The sequence below is a fragment of the Plasmodium gaboni genome, chromosome 13 (genome assembly GCF_001602025.1).
Source record: "Plasmodium gaboni strain SY75 chromosome 13, whole genome shotgun sequence".
Classification (NCBI taxonomy): domain Eukaryota; phylum Apicomplexa; class Aconoidasida; order Haemosporida; family Plasmodiidae; genus Plasmodium; species Plasmodium gaboni.
The window spans coordinates 1,972,759-1,991,441 of record NC_031493.1 but is presented as its reverse complement, the minus strand read 5'-3'; the positions used below and the strand labels follow the sequence as shown (position 1 = coordinate 1,991,441).

General features: G+C 18.9%; 2 protein-coding genes across 2 annotated transcripts; both read right to left on the bottom strand.

Moving 5' to 3' along the window:
* Positions 1 to 883: 883 nt before the first annotated feature.
* Positions 884 to 12,637, bottom strand: PGSY75_1356800 (putative serine/threonine protein kinase; the record flags this gene model as incomplete). Its single annotated transcript, XM_018787597.1, has 1 exon — positions 884 to 12,637. One exon carries the CDS (start codon positions 12,635 to 12,637, stop codon positions 884 to 886), a length of 11,754 nt encoding a protein of 3,917 aa, XP_018640339.1.
* A 3,153-nt stretch (positions 12,638 to 15,790) lies between these two features.
* Positions 15,791 to 17,090, bottom strand: PGSY75_1356700 (putative DnaJ protein; the record flags this gene model as incomplete). Its single annotated transcript, XM_018787596.1, has 7 exons — positions 15,791 to 15,815; positions 15,939 to 15,978; positions 16,101 to 16,150; positions 16,247 to 16,392; positions 16,489 to 16,646; positions 16,805 to 16,960; positions 17,069 to 17,090. The coding sequence occupies 7 exons, from the start codon at positions 17,088 to 17,090 to the stop codon at positions 15,791 to 15,793; spliced, it is 597 nt and encodes a 198-aa protein (XP_018640338.1).
* Positions 17,091 to 18,683: the final 1,593 nt, after the last annotated feature.

Genomic DNA, 18,683 nt, shown 5'->3' with positions numbered 1-18,683 from the left:
TTTTTTTTTTTTTTTTTTTTTTTTAATAATCTTAAAAGTTTCAGTCCATTATATAACAGAATGATTGATTATTTTTTTTTTTTAATTTATATTTTAATTTTTTTTTTGTTTCTTATTAAATATATAACACATAATAATTTATATCATAAAATATGAAAACTACAAATCATATTTTAATGTTAATCATATAAAAAAATATATAAATAAAAAATGGCTATTGAATTATAGGTATAACACTGTATAAAATTATATATAATTAAAAAAAAAGAAAAAAAAAAAAAAAAAAAGAATTATCTAAATAAAAAAATATATATATATATATTTATATTTATATGTATTATTGAACCACATGAGTTTCGTGGTTTTGAATATATGAGCTATATAGAATCATTTAATTATTCATTTGAACTTTTGTTCACCAAAAGTATCCAAATTTATAGGAAATACATAAACAAATCTATATGGTTATATGTATATAAAATAGTTTTTGTCTGCTTATTTTTAATGACAAAGAAAGATTTATTAATTCATTTTTTTTACATATCATTAATTTGATGCGTCAAAAAAAACTTTTAATAATCCTCTTGGTTATATTTATTTATAGAGCCTTTTGAATTTTTTTTAAAGGATCATTATAATTCTTCCTAAATTTGAAATGATATTTATTAATCAATAAAAATTATCTTTTGATGTAAATTTATTGATATTCTTTTATAAATATTATTTAATTTGTATATACTTTAACTTTTCAGTTGTACTACTACTTACACTATTTATTCCCCTATGTATTATATAGCTATTTTTGTTAATGAATTTATTTACGCTTTTATAATTAGCGCTTATAACTTTTTACATTTAAATATATTTCATATTAATAACAACTTTATGTTGCCTTATTTAAAATTGTAGCACTAACATTTCTTTTTATATTGAAGTTGCCATTTAATTTTTCTCTGTTATCAGATTTTATAAATTCTGTACCTAATGCTTCGATTTTTTTAGTCATATTGGTATTTTCTGTACTATTGTTAAGTGAATGAATTTTTTTAAGATTTACCATAAATAAGGTACTGTTACTTTTTTCTATCCTCTTATCATTATTATTACTGTATGTACTATTTATTTTTTTCATTCCTAAATTATTCTTATTACCTAAATTATTCATACTATATGTATTAAGTGTATATGTTCTAATATATTCTTTGGATACAGGTTTGGTCACATTGTTTTGTGTCAATAATGTATCTTTTTTATTATTTGACATAACTGGTATTATTTTACCACTAATAGTATTGATTTCACTTTTATTTTTTACATGCGAGATATTTCTTCTGTTGAAATGAGAATTCATTGTTTGACTTATCTGACGATTATAACTATTTGATATAGTAACCTTTTGTTCACTATGTAAACGTTTATTATATTGATAAGATGATATATTAGATTTCGTATTTTCCTTATTTCTTATATTATTCACATTATTTAAATTTCTACCACCATTCAAATATGCTTGTATAGATTGATTATATATATTCTTTTTATCATTCATAATATCCTTATTAGTATTATTGTTTTGGTTTATATTTTGTTTTTCAAGATGATGATTATTTTTTATAAATACATTCACATTGGAATTTTTATTATCTTCTTCTTTTGGTGATTTACTATAAGCATTCATATGATCAATATTGATGTTAGGTAAGGTTGAGTAATTTCGTTCAACACTTAATGTATTGTTTGTATTATTCTTATTTTTAATATTACTAAAAGTATAATTTCTTTTAATTTTGTTACTATTTTTTGTTGTATCTGAACTAGAAATAACACCTTCTAAATTTTCAAAAGAAACATGTTTCATAATATGTCCTTCAATGATATTTAATTCTTCTTCATCAAACATCGTATCCGAATCCTTATAGTTCTTAATTCGACTAGGTAATGTTTTATAATATTTTTCATGCATATTATTCATTTTATTATCTTTTTCTTCATAATAATTATTAGAAGATATATTCTTATTATTATTACCATCCATATTAGTTGTATAATGTATATTTTTAACATTGTATTTATTGTGCTTATCAATTTTTTGTGTATCATCCATATTATAATAATCACAATTATCATTATATTTTCCATCACTATTATTATTATTATTATTGTTATTATTATTATCACTCATTTTCTTTTCATTATCATATATTCCCTTTTTATCATCATTTTCTTTTTTATTCTTATCCATTTCTTTAACTTCTTTAACATCATCTAATTCATCATTCCTATTAACACATTTTTCAAAATCCAAGTGATCTAATTTCTCATCATCATTTTTAGAAGCATATTTTTTTTCTTCCTTCTTATATATATTATCTTTATTTAATAATAACAATTTCTTTTGTAATTCTTCTTCATATTTTGTATCCTCAGTTTCTGAGTGCACAGAATCATTTACTTTCATAGGGAACCTTTTATATTCTGAAAACTGTTCATTCAATTTTAGAGAATTATCTTTCTTAGATGATGATATCACTTTATTCATTACAACATGTTTTGAATTTTTCATATTATTTGTTATAGAAGAACTTTTGTATGTATTAATAGTTGTATTTAATAAATTATCCGACTTATTAAAAATTTTGGCACTTTTTGTTCTTCTGTTATATTCATTATATGTTACATAATTATTCTTCTTATTTAATATATTTTCTTCCATATTATTAGATTTCTTATGAATATTTGTGTCTATCTTACTTTTTACATTAGAAAGATTAAGATTTCTATTAGATACAACGTTTGTGTATAATTTATTTTTTGTATTAAATTTATTTTTATAATTACTAACTACATTTTTGTTGATATTACTGTTTAAACATCCTTTCTTTTGTATAATATTTTTTTCTATATAATTTCCGTTACCTTTTTGCAAGTGTGTTTCATCACGATTTTCATCTCCTTTAATTTTGTTTGCTATATTATTAATTTTGTCGTGAAATGTATTTTTAAAAGCATCTAAATAACACGATAAATCACTATCTGAAGAAGAAAGACGTAAATGTTTTATTCCTTCACTTTTACTCCTTGATATTTTTTCATTATTTCTTATTATATTTTTTTTGTTTTCATCATTCTTATGTTTTTGTATCTGTTCTTTGTTTATATATGTTGGTAAAATGGTAGGTTTCGCATTTTGTCCCAATTTATTAGTTGATGTATATGTTACATTTCTAGCCATTTTAACATTTTTTAAATCTTCACTTTTATTATTAAAATCTTTTGAATTGGAACCTCGTAAAAATTCACTTGTTGATCGTTTGTTATCATGAACATTTGGTAAATTTAAAATATCCTTAGAATTACATTCCTTATTATATATGTCTAAAATCTTAGATTTTTTATTAATATTATTTTGACTATCTATAGTATTGTATAACAAATTATAATCATTTTTCATTTTTATTTTTTCTATTTTGCTTTTTAAATATTCTTTTACTTTTGAATTTTTAAAATTGTTTGGAAGTAACATTTTTCTATTCTTTTGTACACTATTTAAATTTAAATTATTTTTAATCACATCTTTTGAAGAATTGTTATTTTTTCTATTTTCCATATTATCCATATTATCCATTTTGTTATTTGTTTCACTATACATTGACATATTTTTTGTGTTACTAATATTTTCATTTACACTTTTATTTACATTTATTTTGGATATTTTTTCTTTCATATTAATAGAGTTTGAATTATGTCCTTTTATAATTACATTGTTAACTTTATTATTATTTAATATTAAATCATTTTGTGTTTTCTCAACTTGTACTATATTTTGATCATCATTTTGTTGATTTATTGATAATTTTTTATTATCATATTCATTTTGATTTTCATCTATATTATTATCTTCCCTTTTATTATAAACTTCTACTTCCTTATTTTTATTTAAGGATGATTTATCATTACAATGATGATTTTCTTTTTCATCAATATTTTCTTCCTTCCTTGTATTTTTATATGTATCTATTTCATTCTCTAATAAATTCAAATTATAATCAACAATAGTGTTGTTCTCTTTTTCCGTATGTTTATCATTCTTTTTTAATACATTAATACCTTTCTGTAAATCGTTCAAATTTTTAACTTTCAAACTTTTATTCATAGAATTAGAAGCTTTAATATTTCTACTGATTTTATCATTTGATCTTTTGTCGGTATTTTGTAATTTATGAGCAAACATTTTTTTTTCCGAACTTTTAGCATCACTTTTTAAGTTATGCTTTATATTTATTTTTTGTTTATCTTTTATAATATTTTTCTGGTTATATTTTAAATCACATTTTTTATTCATTTTTTGTTTATCGTTTGTATATATTTTATCATTATTCCTTATATAATCCCTTAAAGACATTTTTTTTGGAGTTTCCTTTGGGATTTTATTTTTATTATGTTCTTTAGAATTAGTGTTACATGGTGGAACTTTATATGATAAACTCTTTTTATACATGTTTGGACTTCCTACTTTTATATTATTATTATTATTACTATTTATTACTAAATAACGCCTATTCGTAGATACAGTTCTTTTATTATTTTTAACAGCATTATTATTAATTTTATGTCCTGCATTATATGTAAAACTACTATGTTTATTTCCTTTCGTAGTTGAATTAAAAGAAGGAGATTGTTCTTTAACATTATTTAAATTATTACTAATATTATGTTTATTTATTTTTGTTAATGAATCCAAATTGGATAATTCATAAGATATACTTTTATTTCCATTCATCAACAAATTTTTATGGTTTATTTGTATATCGGACACATTTTGATTCTCATTAACATTATTCATATTTTCGATATCATTATATTTATCTAATGCCATAAATGTTACTTTATTGTTAAAACATAAAGGCTTAAAAGGAACAACATTGTTCTCATTATTACTCAATCCTTTATTTTTTTTATTATTAAATTCGATTTTTTCATATTTATTCATATCATTATTTCTTGTTATATTATTTTCAAAATCACTAAAACTATTTTTTTCATTTCCTTTTCCATATTGTGCGTATTCTTTAAAATTATTATTCATATGTGCATTGTTCGATTTGACACTCTTATATTTTTCTTCATTTTTATATTTTTTCTCATTTGAAAAATCGGAATTAGAAGAACTAAGTATAAAATTGTTGGTATAACAATCTTGTCCTTCTTCTCTATTTTTGCAATTTAATTTATTCTTCTGTCCTATGATAAAATCTCCATTATCGCTATTACTCGAATTCATATATTTTTTATCAACAGAAATAAAGTCAGGTGTTATTCTTGTTCTAGTTATTAAATTATTATCACCAACAATTTCTTGTTTTAATTCTATTAATGTCTTTTCGTTATTCTTATTTTCTTTATATAAAGAACAAGAATTTGCTTTACATATTCTTTTCTCTTCCAAATCTACCAACCTGTCATCTATATACTTTTCACAATTGAATTTATCATATATTGTATTCCCCAATTTGGGTATATTCTTTTGAGATGTATTTTGAACACTCTTATGATATTCACTAGAATTATATAAATTATTTAAATTGTTATTATGTGTCTCTTCATGATAATAAGAATTATTTATGTAATAATGTTTTTCATTTTTTTGATTCATATCATTATAACATTTAGATGTATCTATTTTATAGGCATGTATATAATTATAATTACAATTATAATTATAATCATTCAAAATATTACTATTATTATTATTATGTAAGTCTTCAGATTTATCCATTTTATAATTCAAACCTTTATACACACCATTGTCATTCATATCAACATTATAATTGTTATTATGGAGATTATCCTTATCTTCATTGCTACATACTATGTGATCCTTATTATTATCATTACATTTATTAATATTCTCTTCAGATCCTGCATTTTTCATATTTTCAAGGTCATATATCAATTTCTTATTTTTTATATTCAAATATAATTTATTTATTTTTTCTATATATTTATCATACATACTTGTATTTTCATCTATTTTAACAATATTTTTATGTTCTCTCTCTTTAATGATATTTCCATTCTTATTACATTCTCCTTTCCCTTTATGTAATATATGAGAATCACTACAATTATGTATATCCCCAACAGAATTATCATTTTTATTATTTTTTTCATGTGTATATTTTTTCCCAAATGCTTTGTTCAATATTTTTGAAAATAAAGGTTCCTTTTCTGTTTCATTATTACTTTGTATTTTCATATCATTAGTTATCTCATCTTTTTTTTCATTTATCTTATCTTTCTTTTCCTCATTAATATATTCATTATTAATATTATTATTTCCATTATTTTTATTAAGCGATTGTTTTATGAATAGAGAGTTCTTAACATCAGAAATATATTTTCTTAATATTTCAGTATTTACATCACTTGATAACTTGTTTTCATCATTATTTTTTTTTTCAATCTTCTTTCCTTCCACATTTTGTATTTTTATTAATTCATCTTTTCCGAAATTTATTTGCGTTTCTTTCTGTTGCTGTTCTCCTTTTTCATCTGTAAATTTAAAATCTTCACCATGTTGATCTTTTCTTATCATATCATCCAAATTAGTATCCTTTAATTTTAAATTTATTTTAGAACATTTATTTTGTTTTATTATATCTGTTGAACATTCTTTATGAACACATATTGGTATATATGATTTGTTTAATTCTTCAAGAGAACTATTTTTTGATACATCATCATTAATATTATTTTCTTCATATTTTATATTCGTTAAATTATTGTCAATATTTTTATCTATTTCTTTGTGTTTTATCTTATTCGTTATATATTCATTATTGATACTCACCTCTGTATTCATTGTTTTTAATTTTTCTTCCATTTTTAAATCCTCTTCACTATCTTTTGTATCAATATCAATTTTTTCATTTGTCATCTTATTAATATTTTCCAACGATCCAGAGAAGGAAGATATATATAATGTTGGAATGTTTTTTAATACATGACATTTATCAATATTATCATTATTTACATTTATTTTTTCACATGATGTCTCAACCATTTTTTGAAAAACGTCTTTTAATTCGTTGCTAGTTTTATTATCACTTTCTTCTTTTACAGGTGTATGTTGTTTTTCCGTAGTACAATTTTTTAAAATATTTTCACAATAAATTTTATCATTCTTATTATTAAACACATCCATGCTTTTTTTTATATATCCTTCATTTATTAAATTATCATTATATGTTGTTGAAATGTTATTTCCTTTCTCCATATCTGCAACTGTTTTTTTCTCCATATAAATATTATTTGGTTCAATTGAATCATTTTGTTTTTTCCCTTTCAGTATTTTTTCAAAATTGTCATTATCAATAGTATCCATTTTGGAAATATCCATTTGATCATTTATTTGTGAATACGTATCACTATATTTAATGACCATGCCATTCGATAAAACATTTTTTATTGTATCATCATTTTTCTTCACAAAATTGTTATCTTTATTTGATTCGCTAAATTTTTCTTTTATAGAATTATATATATTTTCTCTATTTGTTATTATATCATATTCATTTTTTTTTTTTTTTTTTTTTATTAAATTTTTAGATTCCCTTATTTTTTCGTTCTTAAATACTTCCCTTTCTTTCTTATTTAAACACTTATCTGTGTGTTTTTCTTCTACAACTTTGGATATAATAGGATCCTTTATAGTGCTATATTTATCCAATTTATTTTTATTTTTATTTTTATTGTTCTTCTCAAATTCATTTCTTATAGCTGTACCCGAAATATATTTAGATTTTTTTTCCTTATTTGAATGATTGTAAAATTGAGATATATTATACTTATTCGAATCATAATCACTAATTGTATCCGATGCTGAATCAATTTTGTCACTCATATACGAATCATCTAATTCTAAATAATCAGCTAATCTTTGTTGTGTTTCAAGTATCAAAGAATACATATCATCCTTTGAATTACTATGTATCAAATGTTTGTATGTTTTTTTACCATTCTTTAATTTGTCATAATTTAAAGAAGCGTTGAGACTACTATTTATAAAACATTGTTTTTTTATTAAATTACTTATGAAATTAAAATCATTTTGATCTTCTTTTTTAAGATTATTTATATTTTGGTTAGTATTTAAATTTTTTTGAAAACTTAATTTCCACATTTGTTGCATCCAAGGATCAGAAGATAATTCACATAGTCTTATTCTTTTATTTACATCAACAACTAATGTCTTTTTAATTAAATCTATAGCTAATGGGTTTACAAAATCTGGGAATTTCAAATTACATGAAAATATGGATTCAACTATTTGAGTTTTTGTTCCATCAAAAGGAACATCTCCAACTAACATTTCATATAACAAAACACCGAGTGACCAAATATCAGATCTCCAATCATATCCAGTACCACTTGTTATTTCTGGAGAAAAATAAACTAATGTTCCACATAATGAAGAATGACTTTTTTTACCTAATATCATAGCAGATAATCCAAAATCAGATAATTTAGCATTATCTTTATGATCAACTAAAACATTTTCCATTTTTATATCTCTATGAAATATACCCATTTGATTTAAATAATATAATCCATTAACAACATGACAAAAATATTTATATGCCAGTTCATCTGGAATTCTTCTTTTTTTAAAGTTTTTAGATATAGAATAAATACTCCCTTTCGAACAAAATTCTAATACATGATATATATATTCTTCATCTTGCATACAACCATACATTTTTATTATATTTACATGACTCAAAACAGAATGATATTTTGCTTCTAAATACGCTTGTCCAGCTGCTTGAGATTTCATTATATGATCTTTTGATATTTTTTTTATGGCATAATATTGAGGGAATGTTAAAAATCGCATTTTAGTTACAATTCCAAAACCTCCTTCTCCAATATTTCCTGGATCTGAAAAAATTTCTTCTTCTGGACGAAACAAATTGATATTAAGATCTTTTTCATATTTTATAAATGTATCATCTAATAATGAATTAAAATTTAATGATTCTAAATAAGCTTCAAAGGTTGATTCTGTCCACAAATCATTTGGATAAGATATACAAAGTATTGATTCCAAAAATTTTTCTTGCATATATTTCAATTTTTGTTTCCATTTTTTTTCTTCATCAGGTGTGTTATTTACATATGAAGGATCTAGACAATAAATAATTTTATCGATTAAATTACGTTCCTTTTCAGATTTAGGGAGAACAATTAAATCAAATACTTTATCCAGTTTTTTTTGAAAATTATTTGGACTACTTCTCATTCTTTTTCGATTCTTTTTATTCATTAAATTTATAAGTAAGGAATTATGTTTTTTAGATATGCAATGATCCAAGTGTTTATTTTGATTTTTCACTATATTATCACAACTGTTCGTACTATTAATATTATTATTGTTCTCATTTTTATTATCATCACAGTTATTATTTATATTATCTTCACAGTTATTATTTCTATTATCATCACAGTTATTATTTCTATTATCATCACAGTTATTATTTCTATTATCATCACAGTTATCATTTATATTATCATTACAGTTATCATTTATATTATCATTTTTATTATAAATTTTACTAATTTTATTTGACATATCATTCATACGATTGGATGAAGGAAATGCATTAACCTTATCGTAAATATATTCCAAATTCCCCTTTTTGGAATATTCCCTTTCTGTACATCTATTGTTTAATACTTCATCAAATACTTGTTGAATTTCATAATTGTCATATGTGCCTATACTACTAGATGATATTTCATAATTTACGATTTTGTTGGAATATTCCGTTGTCAATATAGTACTCCTTTTCCTTTCATTATTACTCGAAAATTGCTTTTTTAGTTCATTAGATAAATTAATATCTTCATTTAGATTTTTTTGTCCCAAATATGTATTTGATAAATTTGATGGTAAAGATACTGATGACTTGGCTGATGATGATAATAAGAATCCTTCTATTTTTAAATACATATCCAATTCTTTTTCTAATTGTTTTTTTTCAGTTGAATTTATATTATCATTAATTGTACAACTCCTTTTTTTTCTTCCCAAATTATTATCATCATAATTATCTAAATGAACTTTTTCAGAATTCTTATTTGATAAAAATATATTTTTATTCCCATTTATATATATATTCTTTTTTTTATCATTATGATTTCTTTTAATATTATTCCTCTTTTCTGTATTATATTTTTTTGTATCCTTTTCATTCATATAAGTTTTATTTCTTTTAATTTTCTTATCATTTATTGAATGTAAGTTTTGCTTTTTTACCTTATCATTATCTATATTAGCCTTTTCATATATAGAACTTTTGTGTGCTTGTCCTTTATTCAAATTTGTTAATTTATTTGAATTTCCCAAATCATTAGATGCCTTATCAATATGTGGCATTATATTATCATTTTTATCATTTATGAATGTGTTATAATTCGATAAGGGTTGACCTATTTCATTGGTAATTCCTTTTGTTTCTATTATATCTTGCTTACTTATAGGCCCTTTTACGATACTTATACATTTCATATTATTATCATTTTGGTATTTTTCTTCATATGAAATAAAATTGGAAAATGAAAAATTTTTGCATTCTTCTTGATTATCGATATTTTTTTTATGGTATTTTTTTTGTTCATCTAATAAATGGAAGGTATTATGCCTTGGTATATTATACTGTATTTTATGTTCATTATGGGAAATTTCTTCTGAATTTGGAAATTGTTTATTATAATTATAATATAAATTTGCATTTCTATTTTGTATGGTACATTTGTCTTCTTCATCCAAAGATTTTTGTTCTTTGTATAAATTTTTTATTATGTATGAGTTATTATTTCCCATTTTATTTTCTTCACAAATATCATACTTATTATATTTATTTAATAATATAGAGTTTGATGTCTCGTTGAGATTTTCAGTTCCTTTAATTTTATCACAAATAATTTTTTTTTTAATACTATTTTCATTTACCTGTTCTTGTAAAATTTTATCATTTGTATAAAAAACATTTGGACAATGTAAATATATATTTTCCAAATTATTTTTTTCCACGTTTGCAAATTCAATATGTCTATTATCATTGATTTCTTTTTTATTTATTATATTTTTTTCTATTAAATTTTCGTTTTTACGTTTATCACATTCATCACTTTGTGAATTAATATTTTCGGAGCCTGCAAAATATTCCTTAACCTTTGTAGATAAATTAATATCATGTGATGATAATAAAGATATTGGACATGATTTTTTTACGCATATATCTTTTTCTGCATGCACAGCATTATCATTTATTAATACATCATTTTTATTATTTTCTTTTATAATATAATGACCTTGCTTTTCACACATATTGTTATATATATGCTCTGTATTATCTTTGATATATTTACTTAATTTTATTGGCTCATCATTTTTATGAACAAATTCATTTTCCTTCAAATGATTATTATTATTATTATTATTATTATTATTAAGTGATTGTTGGTATATATATATATTTTTTTTTTTATTCTTATTGTCAAATATTTGTACGCAATTTTCTTTTCCTATATCTATATTTTCAGCGTTCTTATTTTGTAAACTCAAATCCATTTTTTTATCATTACTATTAATTATATATATATTTTTTTTATTGTTCAGTAAGTTATTTTTCATTTCATAATTATTATGCAATATATCTACATCATTATTACAATTATATTTTTCCTTATTTGGAATATATGATATGTCTTTATAACAATATTTATATTTATCATTATTTCTTTTTTGTATTTTTTCTTGAAAAACATATTTTTTTTCATTGCTATTTTGTGTAGATAACAATTTATGAAAATAAATATTGTCTTCATCACTTGCATTATTATTAAAATCTTCATTTATATATTTATCATTAATTTTGTTTATACGAGTTCCATTTTCACACTTATCATAATATTTTTCATCGCATTTATTTATATCATTTAATGTATTAGTCACTTTATTTTCTATATAACAATTTATATTTTCATTTATTATATATCCATTTTTATTATTATCCAAATGATATTTTGTTCCAACATTGTTATTAATATTCATATTTTGTTTTGTATCTATAAAACTATTTGTGTTATATGATATTTTATATTTATCATTATTATATATTACATCATTTTTATTTTTTTTGGTTGAAATGACAACATTATTGTTATATCTTTGATTAGGTATATTGTTAAGATCATCTAGATTTAATGTATGTATGACCGATCCATAATTATTATATGTATTGTCATATTTTTCATGATCATTATTAATTATTTTGTCATTGTTATATAAGACATAATTATTTAAAGGTCCACTTTCTAATCTCACATATTCATTATAAGATATATTATTACAATTATTATTTTTAATTTCTTTTTTATCCATTGATATATTACTGATTATATCTTCTGTCTTTTTATATTTTTTTTCATTATTAGATTTCACCGTAACATTTTTATTTTCATAAAACAGTTCATTGTGAGTTTCATTTGTTTTTTGAAATATATTTATATTTTGATACTTCTTTATTTCATTAATATTCTTCTTAATCTTATCCATATAATAATCCTTCATATTAATATTCTGCATGCTATTATAAACCTGTTTTTGTATATCGATATATACACATATATATATATATGTATTTTTACCCTTTTTTCAAAAAATATTTAGTACGTTGTATAAATAAAACATATGAAAAATATATATAAATAATAATATTTATATATATGATATTCTTCATATATTAATAACAAGGAAATGAAAAAAAGGGTAAATATGTTAATACATATATATATACTTATGTTCAAAATTCGAATAATTAAAAAAAGGAAACAAAACAAAGAGATATACATCGAAAAGAAAGTATATATGAATATATAATTTTGACAGAAAGAAAAAAAAAAAAACATAGTCATAAAAAAATGCCAACGAATTGATGGAAAAATAGATATATACTGATCAATATATCTTAGACGAAATAATGAAGAAGAAAAAAAAGTATACATATATAATTATATATATATATATATATATATAATAATAACATAAAAATTACAATATATATGCATACATACATGTAATAAATATTTTATTAATACAATGATCACAAAAACTCTATGCACATTGATAGTAAATGTTCTTTATAATCTAGAATCCATTATATATTTTATATATTAAAAATTATAATAGCAATAAATATACATTTCATATATGTCTTCAAGAAATATATATCGTAAAATAATTAAATATTTTATTTATCTAATAATTCATTTTGTATATTAAGTATAACTACTTCATTTATTTTCCATAGAAACAATCGTTTCGTTCTAAAACAAAATAGACAAACAAAAGAACAAAAGTAAATATACATATATATGTATATATAGACAGATAAAGATATAAGAACAAATAAATATAACATAAACATTTATCTATAATATATATTAATATTTAATAAATGAATGTCTTTTAAATTAACAAAAAAAAAAAAAAAAATGAAAAAATAGAAAAAAATTGACATTGAGCGCATTAAGTTGTACATATAAATAATGTGCAAATTTATTATTTATTAAAATATATATATATATATATATGATGTCATAGGTTTTTCTACAAATGTATAAAACATTTTAAAACACAATATAAAAAAGAAAAAAAAAAATCAAATCAAATCAAATCAAAATGAAAAAGAAAAAAACAAAGTAAAACGTTTCATTATTACATATAAACATAAATTCTACTTGTGGAAAAATATTTTGGTTTTTCTTTTTCATTCAGTACAGGTTTCAAATTCTCCTCTTTTATTAAATTTTATTATATTTTATTTATTTTTACTTTTTCATTTTTCATCATATATATATATATATACGTTAATCAGGACAACAAATTATTCACGTTATAAGATTCATACAGTTATAAAAAATATATAAACATATTCCATGACACTGTATACTTGTATATTGTGTGCATATATATAAAAACAACTTCATAAAAAACAAAAACAAAAAAAATATTATAATGTTCATAATATTGACTGTTACATATATTTGAGGATTCGAAATAACACAGTAACCAAAAAAAAATATATAGGAACATCAAAAATAAAAATATTATAAATGTCTTCTATTATTTTAATTGTAATAATTTATTTGTATAAGTATAATATATATAACATAGACTATGAAAAAGGTTTTTTTTTTTTTTTTTTTCCTCAATATTTAAAAATTTTCACATATGCAAATATGTGCATACATGTGCACTTTTTCCCGTGGTTTCAATAATATAACAAAGTGGGTATATTGTATATATAAATATATACATGTTATGTAGACATATTTGCTTATATTTAATAATTTTAAATTATATGTGTTGTTTATTTTGATAAACAGTATTCGTTACTAAAGGTTTTAAAAAATAAATAAATCAACTTTATAGTAAAATATCGTTTCTACATAAAATGATGTTACAAATATTATACATATGTACATATATATATATATATATATAAATTAATAATGTTTTTATTTTTTTATTAATTTTGTTTTTCTTCTTTGTTCATATTTTAAATATTGTAGTTTAATACAAATATATATATATATTATCACTTTCTATATAATTTTATACACATATTTCTTAAATTTATAGAAACATAAAGTTATGTAGAATATATATATATATAAGTATATGTAGAAAGACTTATACATCCCCAATTTTTAATTCTATATGTAACGTTGTAATTTATTATTTATAAAATAAAATATTGTAAACAATATTAACAAAAGTATATATATATATATATATATATATATATATATATTTTCACTTATTTTATTATAATTATAATTTTACACTATTTTTTAATTCTTTTAATTTTTACTTTTTTTCTAAATCAAAATAGAAATAAAATTTAAAAAAAAAAAAAATTTACATTCCATTAATTTAATAATATAGATAATGAATATATAATAATTAAAAAAAAATAATAAAATATAAAATTATAAATAAACAGGAATAAGACAAAATGGTTATTTTATATATATAATTAATAATATTTCTATAAAATTTACCCACCATATAACTAGGTGTATATATTAATATATTTATATAATAAATAAATACACCATTTTAGCTATATAACTATTATATGCACATTTAAAAAAAAATTATATAATAATATATAAATTAGAATACTATACATTTTATATGAATATACAAACAGATGATTATATATACATATTTCATATAAGCATGTTACAAAGATATATTATATACAAAAAAAAAATTAAAACATTATAATAATATTTATTAAAAAAAAGGAAAAAAAAAAAAAAGATAAAAAGAAACAATCATTGTTTATATTAAACATATAAGTGTATAACTAATATATGAAATTCAATATAAAATGATAATATATAAAAATGAATATGAAAATACGATACAAATTGGTATGTAATATTTATAAGAATTAATTAAAAAATAAAGAATATGTAAATAAATAAATAAATATATATATATATATATATATATGTGATATCTATAAATATATTGTTAAAAAGAAAGATTAAATAATATATAAATATTATATCAGTAAAAAAAAAAAGAAAAAAAAGAAAAAAGAGGGATAATTATATAAATAAATAAATAAATATATATATATATATATTTATTTATTTATTTATTTTAGATACTAAAAAGTTTATATATTATAATTTTATGATTAAAGTATTAGTATTTGTCAAATTCAGAAGCTCTATAAAAAAAAAAAAAAAGACAAAAAAAAAATATATATAAATATTCATAATTTTTAGAAAAGATATATGATCGTCCAACGTATAAATTTTTATTAAAAGAGAAATATATAATTATTATTTACCTGAATTTTCGTCCATGTATGTCTACTAAAAAAGCTCTGCCTGTTTAAAAAAAAAAATACATTATATATATATATATATATATATATATTTTAAGACTATATGTAATAAATATCATAATGTAATATATTTTTCCTATAAAGGAATGAAAAAAATAAAATTACCATATGCATCGTATATTATTATAGGCTTTTCTTTAAAATGACTTTTTAATCTGTAAGCAAAAAAAGAAAAAAAAATGATAATTTTAAAAATCTATCTAATTATGTTGATACATTCAATATAATTTTTCTTTCATTTATAATATTACATATATTGTTTATAAACCACAAAGAGAAATAAAAAAGGGACGACGAATAGAGGAAATAATTTAAAAATTAAATTTACGTAAAAATATTCTCTTGGATATTTATTAAATATATCATAAGAATAACTGTAATTATTGTTTGAGTATCTCTAAAAAGAAAAAATATATATATATATATTAATTATAAATATATATTTATATATATGTTTTTTTAAAAATTTAAAATGTTATAATTTTTGGTTTACTCTATTTTGTTCCTTTCTCTCATTCTCTCTCATTCTATGAACTTCTTCATAAAATGCACGATGGAAATCACTAAAATCGTTCGTAAAACCTTGACCTCTTTTCATGTCTTCAGATCTATAGCTTTTTGTATAACTATTTTCATTGTAAAAAGATGAATCTGCAAAAAAAAAAAAAAAAACAAATCAAATATAAATGAACAAATAGAAATATTCTTAAATATATATTTATTGATATTAAATAAAGTACAAGACCACAAAAAATACAAAAAAAGAAAAGAAAAAAAAAAAACAGCATATATCTATTTATATATATTACTTGATGTGTCATTATTATATAATGCTTGATATGCTTCTTGAATTTGTTTAAATTTTGTTGTAGCATCTGGGCTTTTATTTAAATCAGGGTGATATAATTTAACTTTTTTTAAATAAGCTTCGCGTATTGTTTTTTTACAAGCATTTTGTGTAACACCTAAATAAAAATAATACAACCAAAAATGAAATAAACAATATTAGTATATTATTATTCATATTTGATATTAAATATAAAAATATATATATATAAATATATTTCATTTACCTAAAATTTTATAATAATTCATTTTTTAAGTGACATAAAATATTGTAAAATTATTCTTATATGTGTCCGCATATATTATAAACCATAATTCAAAAAAGCCAAATGATATATAAAACATATGAAATTATATAATTTCTACATCATTTTTTTTTTTTAAATATATAATAAGTTAAAAATGGTTCATCTAGTTATTACGTTTTATACTTATAATATTTATTATTATATATTTTAAAATAATACAAATATTCATTAACTCTGAATATTATATTTACATAAAAAAATAAATGTTTTCCTTTTGTATTTTTTAAAAACTTTTATAAAATTATCATAAATAATATTTTATAATTTTATTATATAGACACAAATACATATTTTGTCTCTTCTCTTTTTTTTGTTTATATATAATGAACATATTAAATATATATAATCATGTACTTAAATATTTTACATGCATATATAACAATAATATATAATGTTACATATATTTTCTAATAATTATAGAATAAATTTTTAAATATTCGTGTAACTGAATTATTTTTTCTTTTGTATTTTACTAATAATTCTGTATTGTATAATTCATAATGTTATAAATATATATATAGATATATATATTATATATGTATGTATATATTTATTTAATTAATGTAGAATTAAAAAAGGAAAAAAAATAAAAAATAAAAATAAATAAAATATTAAAAAATTATTAAATACAAATTAAAATATAGATAAAAAAAAAAAAAAAAAAAAAAAAAAAAAAGATTCTATTTATATTCTATACGCACATTACGTCATATATTTTAAACTGTTCTTTTAAAAAAAAAAAATTATAATTTTTGTTAGCATAAATATAAATATATATATATATATATATATATAATACTAATAATATTTATATATAATATATATATATATTATATACGCTGTGAAAATTGAAGGAAAATAATATTATATAAAATAAAAAAGGATATATTATTTAATATATTGTAATATAAACTTTATATATTTATTAAAAAAACAAAAAAATATATATAAAAATATTTTCATTATTAATAAAAATGTGAAAATAATATTTTTGATTATGAAATGTAAATTTTTATTAAATATATATTTGTTGTGTTTATATTATTTTTTATTTGCATTTATTTTGGATATGTTATAACAATGAATTGAAGAAAAAATATATATTTAATTTTTTAATACATTTTATATATATCAAATTATATAAAATATTTATATATTTATATTTTAAAAATCAAAATTAAATATTTATATATCATAATGTTATAAATATATATATAGATATATATATTATATATGTATGTATATATTTATTTAATTAATGTAGAATTAAATAAGGAAAAAAAATAAAAAATAAAAATAAATAAAATATTAAAATATTATTAAATACAAATTAAAATATAGATTAAAAAAAAAAAAAAAAAAAAAAAAAAAAAATTTATTTTATATAAAATAAAAAAATAAAAAAAAAAATTTAAAAATTTTTTTTTAAAAAAAAAAAATTAAAATTTTTTTTAATAAAAAAATAAAATATAAATAAAATAATAAAAATAAAAATAAAAAAAAATAAAAAAAAAAAAAAAAAAAAATAAAAAAA